Source organism: Fusarium subglutinans (assembly GCF_013396075.1).
Source record: "Fusarium subglutinans strain NRRL 66333 chromosome Unknown NRRL66333_c0000095, whole genome shotgun sequence".
NCBI classification, from domain to species: Eukaryota; Fungi; Ascomycota; class Sordariomycetes; order Hypocreales; family Nectriaceae; genus Fusarium; species Fusarium subglutinans.
The window spans coordinates 41,055-51,529 of record NW_023502158.1 but is presented as its reverse complement, the minus strand read 5'-3'; the positions used below and the strand labels follow the sequence as shown (position 1 = coordinate 51,529).

General features: G+C 48.4%; 2 protein-coding genes across 2 annotated transcripts; one reads left to right on the top strand and one right to left on the bottom strand.

Moving 5' to 3' along the window:
- FSUBG_7433 (choline-phosphate cytidylyltransferase) lies at positions 1-1,485 on the bottom strand (the record flags this gene model as incomplete). The annotated part of the gene is made up of 4 exons (XM_036685738.1): positions 1-150; positions 203-536; positions 584-934; positions 989-1,485. 4 exons carry the CDS (start codon positions 1,483-1,485, stop codon positions 1-3), a joined length of 1,332 nt encoding a protein of 443 aa, XP_036537041.1.
- Positions 1,486-3,612: 2,127 nt separating this feature from the next.
- Positions 3,613-5,564, top strand: FSUBG_7432 (pectate lyase F; the record flags this gene model as incomplete). The annotated part of the gene is made up of 3 exons (XM_036685737.1): positions 3,613-3,886; positions 3,940-4,071; positions 5,023-5,564. 3 exons carry the CDS (start codon positions 3,613-3,615, stop codon positions 5,562-5,564), a joined length of 948 nt encoding a protein of 315 aa, XP_036537040.1.
- Between the last annotated feature and the right edge of the window lie 4,911 nt (positions 5,565-10,475).

Below are 10,475 nucleotides of genomic sequence, written 5' to 3'. Positions count from 1 at the left end.
TTATAGCTTCGAAGGAGCGGCTGCAGCAGCTGCTGCGGTTGGAGTATTTGATGAGTCCTTCGGTGATTTTGCGTGTGAATCACTCTCTTCAGACTCATCGTCGCTTGGGGGTCGGCTACTGTCGGTGACATTGCCTCGGCTCTTGGTCATCTTGACGATCGTTAGCTTAAGATGGAAATTGTGGTACATGCCCACTACTCACCCATCCTCGGACACCACCAACAAGACCGAGAGCGTAACCAGTGATGAACTCTTTGGGTGTACCAGAAGCACCTGGCGAACGTAGTGCCTCTGAGCTGCCTGCACTGTTAAATCGGGCGGGGCTCTGAGGACGGCTAGTAGGCCAGAACTGCTTGAGCTCACGACCGAGTTCTTGACCAGTAGTGGTCCAGTTGTTTGTGATGTTTTCCCGCAGGTCCTGAACATGTCGCTTGAGATCCAGCTCGTTCTTCTTGAGCCAGCTCACATTGAGCTCCTGGCGGGAAGTACCGCGCTTGAATTGTCGGGCGATGTACTTCTCGTAGTCGCGAACGATTCTGCGAGCTGTTAGAATGTTGGCTAGCATAGATGCTCGCTGGCATACCTTGTGATGAGGCCAGTTGTGCTGACACCTTCTGTTCGCTGTGTGACAAGGAACTTGCCAGCAGCCTTGATGGGCTGGTAGATGTCGTCGCCCTCGTCCGCGCCGTAAGGGAGATCGTCGTGAGCGACATAGTCGAGCTTGTTCTCGTCGAGAAATTCGGGGGTAACAATCCAGGGGCAATCCTCGATTACCTCATCGACCCATTTGCAGTGGCGGAGAGTTTCGGCACGCTCAGCGGCAGACATCACAGTCAAACCTTTGCGCTTGTGTGTTTCGTGGTCGCCTGTGACTCCGACGACGAGCGTTGTGTCAGGAAAGGCCTTCTTGGCCTGCTCGAGTTGTCGCATGTGGCTAAAGAGTGGTTAGCAGACAGCTCATTTTCAAGAAGTCGGTTCTTTAACTTACCCAAGATGGAAGAGATCGAACACTCCATCTGCGTATACACGGACAGGTCGGCCAACAGGAGGTGGGTTCGTCTTGTAGCCACCAGCAGGATCTTGGAGCTTGCCAATGGGAGGAGGGGGCATTGCCTCAATTCTTCGCTGCTCCTCTTCGTCAAGCTCCCTCAGGGAAGGCTTGCGACCCTTGCGACCGACTCGCTCAGCAATGTCGATGCTGGCTTCTGTCGTGTCGCTTGGCTCGCCAGGATCCAGAGCATGGTCAGCGGCTGTCTCGAGGACACGATCCGAACTGGAGCGCTGTCTCTTAGGAATTGGGGCTCCAACAGCTGATCCTCGGCTGTGAAGTCGTCCCGACTCAGCGGCTGTTGTGTCTCCTTCCTCACCAGAGGCATCACGAGAGGATGTCTGGATGCCATTATCACCAAAGTCAGCGGTCGACTCCGCGCGAAGGGAGTTTCTCTTGCGCTTCCCGCCCTGGGATGAGCTCGACGGCGAAGACATGGCTGATAGATAAGACTGGCACTGACTTGACTGTTGGGGGAAGATGACGTGGCTTCGGTGTCGGGTCGGGTTGTGGGAGAGGATGAGAGAGACCTTTAGGAGTAGGGGCCTAGGTAGTAGGTAAGTATGGTCTTAATTATGTGCGTGCTGAGGAGCGAGACGGGGAAGCGACCTGGAACTGCTGTAGCAGTAGGTAGGTACCTAGTTTATTAACCTGGAGAAAAACGGTTACGGCTACCGAAGCAGTTCCACGTTGACGCGAAAAAAACCGGGTCTTGAATTGGGTCTGGACTGTCTCTCAAGCTGATTGGGTTTGGGGCTTAATATTCCCTGTAAAAATCTGGGGTCCCAAAACTTGGCTCGCCTTACAACAGCACTATATATGTATGCGAGACTCTGAAGATACCGTCATCGGAGGCGACATATGATGATGATTGATAAGGGAAAGAGCAGAAACAAGAAACAAGGCATGATGCATTGATGATTGATCAAGGCTGGGACAAAAGGGATAAGCTGATATCTGCAGATAAGCCACTGCTTCTTCCTCTCCTCTAGAGTTCCCCTATACATGGCTCTCGATGGAAACGAACGACACCATCTAATTAAAAAAGTGGCTCGGCTTTCTCGTGTCAAGAAAGGAGTGTAATCTCAAAACTTAATAGCGCAACTACCATCGCCATCACACGTTGGATGAGACAGGCAACTGCTCTCGTGACAATGCTTGCTCACTTGTAATTGCGCTCAACATGAATTTTGTGCATCTTAATTACTGTTTTTGAGCCGAATCATCTTGTCAAATGTCAATTTCTCAAACGCGATGTGGATTGTGGCGTCATTGCTGTCACCCCTTTAGCTGATTGATCTACATGAAAAAGGGGAAGAAGCTTGTAGAAGAGCTCCGGGGACGGAAGCTTACAGTGGTCACATGATGACGCACGTGAGTGTCAATCAATAGGTACCTTACCGATCCGTACATCAGATTCATCCAAGGTTCCTCATATTTGCCCAAAGAACTTAACAAAGCTTGGCCAATGACCCAAATCAGTCAAGCTTCTCCACAGACTACCTAGACATTGCTCTTCGACTCAAGTAATCCTAAAATTGCAGCTTATAACATGCGTTTCAAGGAATCATCAGCAAGGGCATCTTCATAAATCTGAAATTATATTATCAGACAACCTGCTAGACCTAATATGTGGCAATCCAGTCCATATAGAAAAATTACTAAGGTAAACCCACAGACCAAAAAGATGCGTTTGATACTTTAGCTGGTTCATTGACCCCAAGGCCCAGAACCACCCAAGTCCAGGTAATCGTAGCCAGGAGCAAAATTTGGTCAGTATTCCGAATACTACCGGAACAATAAAGCAGAGAAATATAGAATTGTCCGCGCACCCAATTGGTGCTTCCGTAGAGTTAGTTTCTTTCCCTCTTCAGGGCTTCTCAAACTCTGGTCGTTTCAAGCTGTATATAATTTCGATAGGCCCTTGCCTTTTCGGACCAAGAACCCCAAACCAAACAAGTTCCTTGACTGATACTCAGCCTTCATTGGTGGTTAGCAAATACCCTAGTCATTAGCACGAGACATATCTGGACCTACATCCAAGAACAAGATCAATCTGGCTTCTATGGCATTTCCATAAGTGAACAGATGGCCTGCTTTCTTTGTTCTGTCTGTTCCAAACCAACCAGGATGCCAATCAGACCCTTCGAATAAGCTTGGGCTAAGCCTTAACTGCAAATAGCGAAAAGTGTATATCCTGAATAAGCTTCCCCTTGTCAAGGTTTCAGTGACAAAGTGGTAGCGGCTTGTCTGTCATTGGCTCCGTTCATAGGATTGACTGGCCTGCAGCTGAAGGTCTGGGACGGTATCAATGCATTGCATATATAGTAGATGCTTTATAAGGAGCCAGGCCTTGACAAACAACATGTAGTCCAGCAAGATATTCTTCGCTAGGTACTTTCTTTCATCTTTGGCAGTCCCGGGCAGGTCCGCAGAGCCACATTCTTCAACCTCTTCCACTGTATTCTTGTTTAAGTGATCACTCGTTTAAGGATTCCCAATATGCACCTCTACCAACTTTGACTCTGCATTTTCCGCTCAGCAGTTCTACAACCAGTGTAGCGATGGTGCTTACAACGGAGACACCAAATGTCCCCTCTGTCCAGCATGCGCCGAAGCAAGCAAGTGGTACAGCCAATATACTCCCGATGCCAAAGCCAAAGCTGGTCCCTCTACTAAGGCTGCTGTCGAGAAGTCCAATGCTGATCTTTCCCGGCTTCGGGTTCCCAGGGTTCCTTGAAGCTCCTGGTAGCGGCAATCAAAACGGTGGCGGGAATGACGAGAATGCTTCTCTTCCTCCCATTGTCTCAGCTCCAGCGGAGGAGACTGGCGAGTCCAGTGATAAGCGTGTTGAGACCCCTTCAATGGCCCCGTAGCTAACCCAGCTGAAGCTTCTGTCGATACTCCTGATGCGGGCTCTGGATTTGGCTCAGAAGCTGAAGGCATCACGCCAACCATTCCCGCCTCCAACAGTGCCAGTGCTGCTGCTACCACCATCCCTGTTTCCGGTGAATTTGACGGACGTCAATCTTGTGCTACTATATCACCGTATATTACTTTGAATCGAGTTTCCAAAGCCGATCAAGACACATATATTTGCCTTAGTCAAGTGGGATCCAGCAAGATCGTCGATGAATCTAGACCAATTGCACTCATTGTGCGTTTATAACTGTCGTAGTGTGCATGTCTTCCTGTGAAGGTAATATTCCGTTCAAGACAACCAGATCAGCGCTGATGGTCCAACTCCAAGACATGCTTGACTTGACGTGGGTTGTTGTCACTGCTGAAAGGGGGATCACCTACTAGGTACCTTAATATCTAATATTTTCTGCCAGTGGCAGCAGCTGTCATAGATCCAATGATGATGGTTGCCTGGGGCCAACTTTTGTTTTCAGGCAACTCTCTATTTATTTTGTTCATCATGTCTGTCTCTCCCATCTTTTCTTTTCTTCCGCCCTCGCTCCTAATCTGACCACCGCATCACCCCCGGGCCTTGCGCCCGGAGGACTTCTCCCCTGAGAACCCTTTCTTGGCCGTTGTTGAGAGAACCTGGTGAGTGATATACGGATTGAAGTTGCTCCTCTCACCTTGCAGTTCTGTTGTCTGACCGAGTGTATCTGAGTAGCCTCGGGAGACGAGAGATGTGCAATGCTGAAAGACTTCGTAAAGCAACACAGCACCCTAGGCGCGCCCATCACGCCTAGGGATGCCCTGTCACGATAATTAGTTTCTGGTGGGAAGGGGCATACGTTCGGGTGCAACGTATGACAAAATTTCCTCGCCGTTCGTCGTGTTGCATCCTCCCTTTTGGGGGGGCCCTCTTCGTGAGGGTCGACGTTCGGATTCTCCTTTTTTTTCTTCCATCACTGTCGACGGTTATCACTAGCCTTTTGACCAGCGTATACTCACGAAGTCTTTCGTATTCTGTCTCTCTCTTTCTCATTGTTGGATGCTCTCCGTCTGAGGAATCCCAGGGATCCGAGGTTCAAATCCGAGCCTGTTCAGCCAGTTGGTTGGCCTCGCATCAACACCGACTACCGCAAAGATTGCTTGGACTGCAAGCCGAAACATACTTGCGGATGGTGCGGCCCGCCAGGCATTCCGGACCTCCGATCACGTGTGTTTACCCTTCAGGGAGAAGCATTATGTGACCTTTTGTGCTGCCCATGTCGACAATTGTTATCCAGGATACGAAGTTGCTGAGGCTGACTTGAAGCGTATTGAAGCACTATTGTTGCAAGTTGCCATTCTCCGCACTTACTCACTCCAAAACCGAGTTCGCACACATACTGGTGTCAACGGTTGGCTCTTCGAGACCCCAGATCGCGATCTTCCTCACACGATCTGGACAGCAACCCACCAGGAGTTAGAAACCTCATCCGGATCGGAAGAGCAACAAGGACGTGGTCTTGTCGATTTCGTTGAGGGACGAATCCTCCTCCATACTCTCAAATCAACCACGGATCATGCGAGGTCTCTCCTGGAATCCTTCACCATGGGCGCATTCTACATGTGAAAACGGCCAAAGGACTGTGGTTTGATGTAGGGCAGTCTTTTCTTAAACTGCAATCATCAAATACTTTGACTTCACACCGAAAAGTTTCAACGCCTTGGCTGCATCTCTATCTAGACACTTGGTCTGGAACAATTTCATGAAGGATGTTAAGATCAAAAAAGCACAGGGGAAATTGACCCTGTTGCGAAATTCGCTTTCGAAGATGCCTTCCAATCTGTCACTAACTTCAAAAGCCACGAACAAGTCCCTTCTTAGCTTCAGACGCGTCGACAGAAACAAATGCAGCCGCGTATGGAGGAGGATGTCGTTTCATTTGCTGCTAGCCCTACCAATTTGCTTGTCAAAAGTTTCAAGCGCCAAACCATCATCTTCAACTCCTGTCCAAAGCAAAGAGCATGGCGTGTCTGGCCTTGTTAAGCCTAAAAGCTTGGGGATCGAAAAACCCTAGTCCAATCTGAAGGATATTTTAGCCCTCAGCAACCGAAGTACGGTAAATTTGAGAATACCAAGCCTCCTCGACGGTCACCACCAGGCCCTGAATTTTCAATCTGATGGATCTTCGAAGTGCCATGCTGCAGCGAGGCCAGGGGTTCACTTGTCCCTATGGTGAGACTATGGCTCAAGTAAGGAAGCAGAAGTGCAGGGACTCAAGCGAAGGTCAGTTATGATGTTTCCTTGAAATACTTCTGCTGCTAATATGTTTAGGGGTCATTCTTGATATCAACGATCTAGAGATACGTCTGTGCAATCTCTAGGGCGCCTACTTATTCCCCCAATACCGCCAAATGCTGGTCAGGGTATTGTCAAGGTACTAGCAGCTACCCAGCTCCCCATCAAGGCTAGCGAATCTTCGAGTTGCTTGCCTTTCTCTATCAACACAGGAGACGTGAGTGATGGTCCCAAGCTGATATCAGACCATCGACTTCTACAACTTGAACACGCAGGCCCCGAAATGTTCAGGCAATTTGGCTCACGGCCTGATGGCACGAATACCGTTTGAACCAGATGTCTGACAACGAAATGTTCTCCATTCAATCGATACCTTTGAAAGTGTGCTGTCTATCAAACCAACATCCGATGGCAGAACACATTCCTTTCAAGAGAGTGACGATGAGGCTTTGCTTACACAGGGCCGGCAAAGACTCTCGCTGATCGAATTTCTGCCCAGATGGAAGCACGGTTTTCCAAGACTTGTCGTCAATAAGCTAGCAAATCGACATGGGCGGTTCACACGAGAGATTAACTCGTCAACAATTCCACCCAGTGCTAGACTAGGGTAACTACGCCTTGCATGGTGCAAATCATGTTGCTGGCCCCAGGCAAAGCTGTCGGGTGCCGTCCCTGGTCACATCGAGTGACACAGATCACATTCGATTAAGTCCACGGTATTGGTCAGGCTAAGGGTGGTTACGTACGTCAACAGCTCCTACTGCTTGCGCCTTGCCCTATCATTACTCTTTCGGCCACGGTAGAACATCTCCACGAGCTCAAGGATCACTTGACCATATCACCGTCACAGAAGGCGTATGACGTGGACATGATCGTTCATGAGGTCTCTATTCAGGTCTTCGTAAGGCACGTGAGAAAGCCCCAACTCCGGGTTGGCGTACCCAGTGCTTGCACTCAAGGGTCGGTATGTTTATTAAGTCTCCGTGTGTGCGAAACTTCTAATGCTATACAGGAATATTTCTCTGTTGGATGATGTGAATCTGGAGGCTCAGGATCGCCTCACATTGCCAAGGCTTTAGACCGACACATTGTACAACTATTCCCTCTTTCTTGTGAGCTCCACGTGCACAACGATTTTCCAGCGCTTGTCTCCCCTTACGACCGCCTTGAGTGAAACAAAAGTCAATGCTTGGGAAAGATTGGATCCAGGAGTACCCTTTGGGCATTTCAGTTTCGCTGAGACCAAGACTTGTTCGGCTGTTTTCAACAGCCCTGCGCAGTTCGAGCAATGACAAGGAGAGTTTGATTTTCCGGGGAATGCCGTCTTCCATCGTGTCTCTCATGACTGGGTTCGCGGGATCATCATATCTTCATGCCCGGCAGACTTAAGAGGACGATTCTCAGTGTTACCCACTCTAGTTGTACGTCTCCTCGTACTTCGGATTGCGACCAATGAGTCCGAGTTCGTATTCAACGCAGTTAGTGCCTTGTTAGCATAAAGCCGGTGATACCTAGGAGGACCGGACGATGATATGTCAGTCAAACATCATCTGCAATTCTCGACCGAGTAACTGAGACGGCAAGATCTCTTGTTGTGAAAGATTCCAGCGTCTGCCCGAGCAGCTCTCATCCCTAAAAGCCAGGAGACGGGAGACGTTATGATTCTTCAAAGCTATGTGCAACTTTACACAAACATCACCTTTCGGATATACCAGATCGAGACTTACCACTGACCAAGATATCTTGAGAGCACTGTACCCCGGGCACATGATCGCTATCTGCGGCTCTATCTAGCTTTACTGACAACCCAAAATAATTAAGGATTTGTATCTGGTTCAAGAAGGTGTCTTCATTGAGGGGTCTTCTATTCCTAATACTACTATGTTGCGCCATGATAACGATACCCAGTTCCATGTTCAATTCTATGACTCAAGCATGACAGTTGGAAAGTACCAGTATGCGACAATAGCATCAGGTCAGGTGGCGTCTAGTTCCATCCTAAGGACTTTTGGTTCACACTCAAGACCATTGGGACCAGGTCTTACCTAGAGGGTCATCGGTGCAAAATACGACCTCGACTTGGACAATCCCGAAGAAAAGGACAATGAGATGTTCCAGAGGTATCTCCTGGCGGTGATGAAGCACAGAAACCGACAGACAACCCCGAGAACATGGTCAAAACTGCAGTCCAGAGCAAGAGAAAGTCGCTGGTAGCTGGGAGGACGACAGCCAAGAACTGCCGGAGTCAGAGGGTCTCAGGTCATACACAGCCAACATGCTTGAGCCTCAGGAGTTGGGCTTGAACAACAAGGATTGGTTGATACTGGAGGTGGAATTCGGGGCCAAGTTCTATGAGATTGGGGCGTCAACAGCACGTTCATTTCGATGTCGTGATAGAAACAAGTTATTCAAATGTGGCGTTCTGTAAAGCACACATATCGTACCTAGCCAGCCCGTGGCAATGTAGCAATCCCAGTTATTCTATCGACACTTGTGCCAGTACGAATCCAGTGAGAGTCGCTCAATTCCATTTAGTCTCGGGGCAGAGACGAACATCTATCTTTGCAAAGACCTTGACCCTCGGTGTGGATTATGGTTGGCCGCCTAGACATGGCCTCACCGATGCATGTATCAAGACTTTCCTATGTTTCCTCGTGTTTTGGCCCCCTTACAGTAAATGTTTATGACATGTAAGAATAATTGCTTTTTTTTTTCCCTGTGGCAAATGCCACGATCCCAACACCATCCACACGCTGAATGAAAACCTGAGTCGCCTGAATGACTCGTTTGAGACACAAAAATTCAGATGGCGCTGAGAGAAATGTATTGATTTGATGCACTGGGTTCAATTGACTGAGTCAAAACTGTCATCCTTTTCCGTCTTCGCGGTGAATCTGCCCCTCCCCCTTTTCACCCCTCGCATTTTAGACGTGTTCTAGAAACATGCACGGAATCACCGAAACAGAAACGCCCTAACCTTCTAGAAGACCTTTTCTTTTGGTGGGGGGTGTTCAACTAAGGTAGACGAAACCACTAAACTTAGTACTAGACCCCTGCTAGGGGAGGAAAGAAAACTCAGGACCTTGATCCTGAATGATAAAAATACTTAGGATAAATTTAGGGTAACTTCACTAAATTTAGGAGATATTTATTATAGACTTAGAATAACCTTTACTGAGTTTGTTTTGATACCCTATATCAAGGTCCGATGTTTTCTTGCTCCCCCAGGGACCCCTGGTACGTACGTACCTGAAGGTCTGTAGGTAAGGTACCTAAAGGTAGGTAGGTACTACCTGGCCCTGCCCTGGGTACAGGAACAGTGCCTCCCCCACGCATCCCTCGTATGCAATCAGGGGCAGGCCATTTGTTTGTTGTATCGAGATGCTGCACGTAATGAGTGGGATGCAGATGCAGGAGAGGAACAAGGATTAAAAGTACGAGGGCTTCAATGGCGTCATTGGTCTTCAGAGTCGCTCAACGCTTCCTGTCGAGGAGGGACAGTACCGTGCAAATGGAGACACTTGATAATATTGTATAGATTGTGTATATAATTCAACTCCCCTTTTGGGAGGCAATGCTTCTAAACATCCAGAAAACAAAACGATTGTGAGCATGCACGTGTTTTCCTCCTTTCCTTTTGATCCAATATGTACTACAGTAGGTATGCTCAACAACCGCGAGTGGTATCTCCTCCAAATCCCTCCATGTAAAACAAGGAAAATCGAGATCCATGATTTTGTATTGAAAAACAACAGCAATAAAAATCATTTGCCATATGAAACAGCCATGCAATGCAAATCTTGTAATGTTTTAAAAAAAAAAAGCACAAACGACAGGTAAGCCTCTCTATAAGCAGAAATCAATAAATGACGGGCCAAACCGATAAACATCTGTCGACGTATATACAACAGGATTTGTGTTCGAGATTGGGGTTTGCACCCCAAGGAGGTGTTCTTTTGTTGTACGCTGCTAGTGATACAGTGCACTGGAGTGAGTCGAGAGAGGGCGTTGGATAAGCTAGAACCGATCCCAAACGCCCGGTGCTTGACATGGTGATGCATCCATGTTTCTTCTCAGTTGCCATCGAAAAAGGTGCAATCCATGCACCTGGGGGTATAGTCGCTCTATCCGTCGAGCCCATTTCGTTTGACTGAGCGTCTAATAACTACCTGCCAAAACAATGGCACTCCTTCGTGGTCTCTTATGGCGCGTATGAATCAGTCCCCAAACGCCATGTCATCA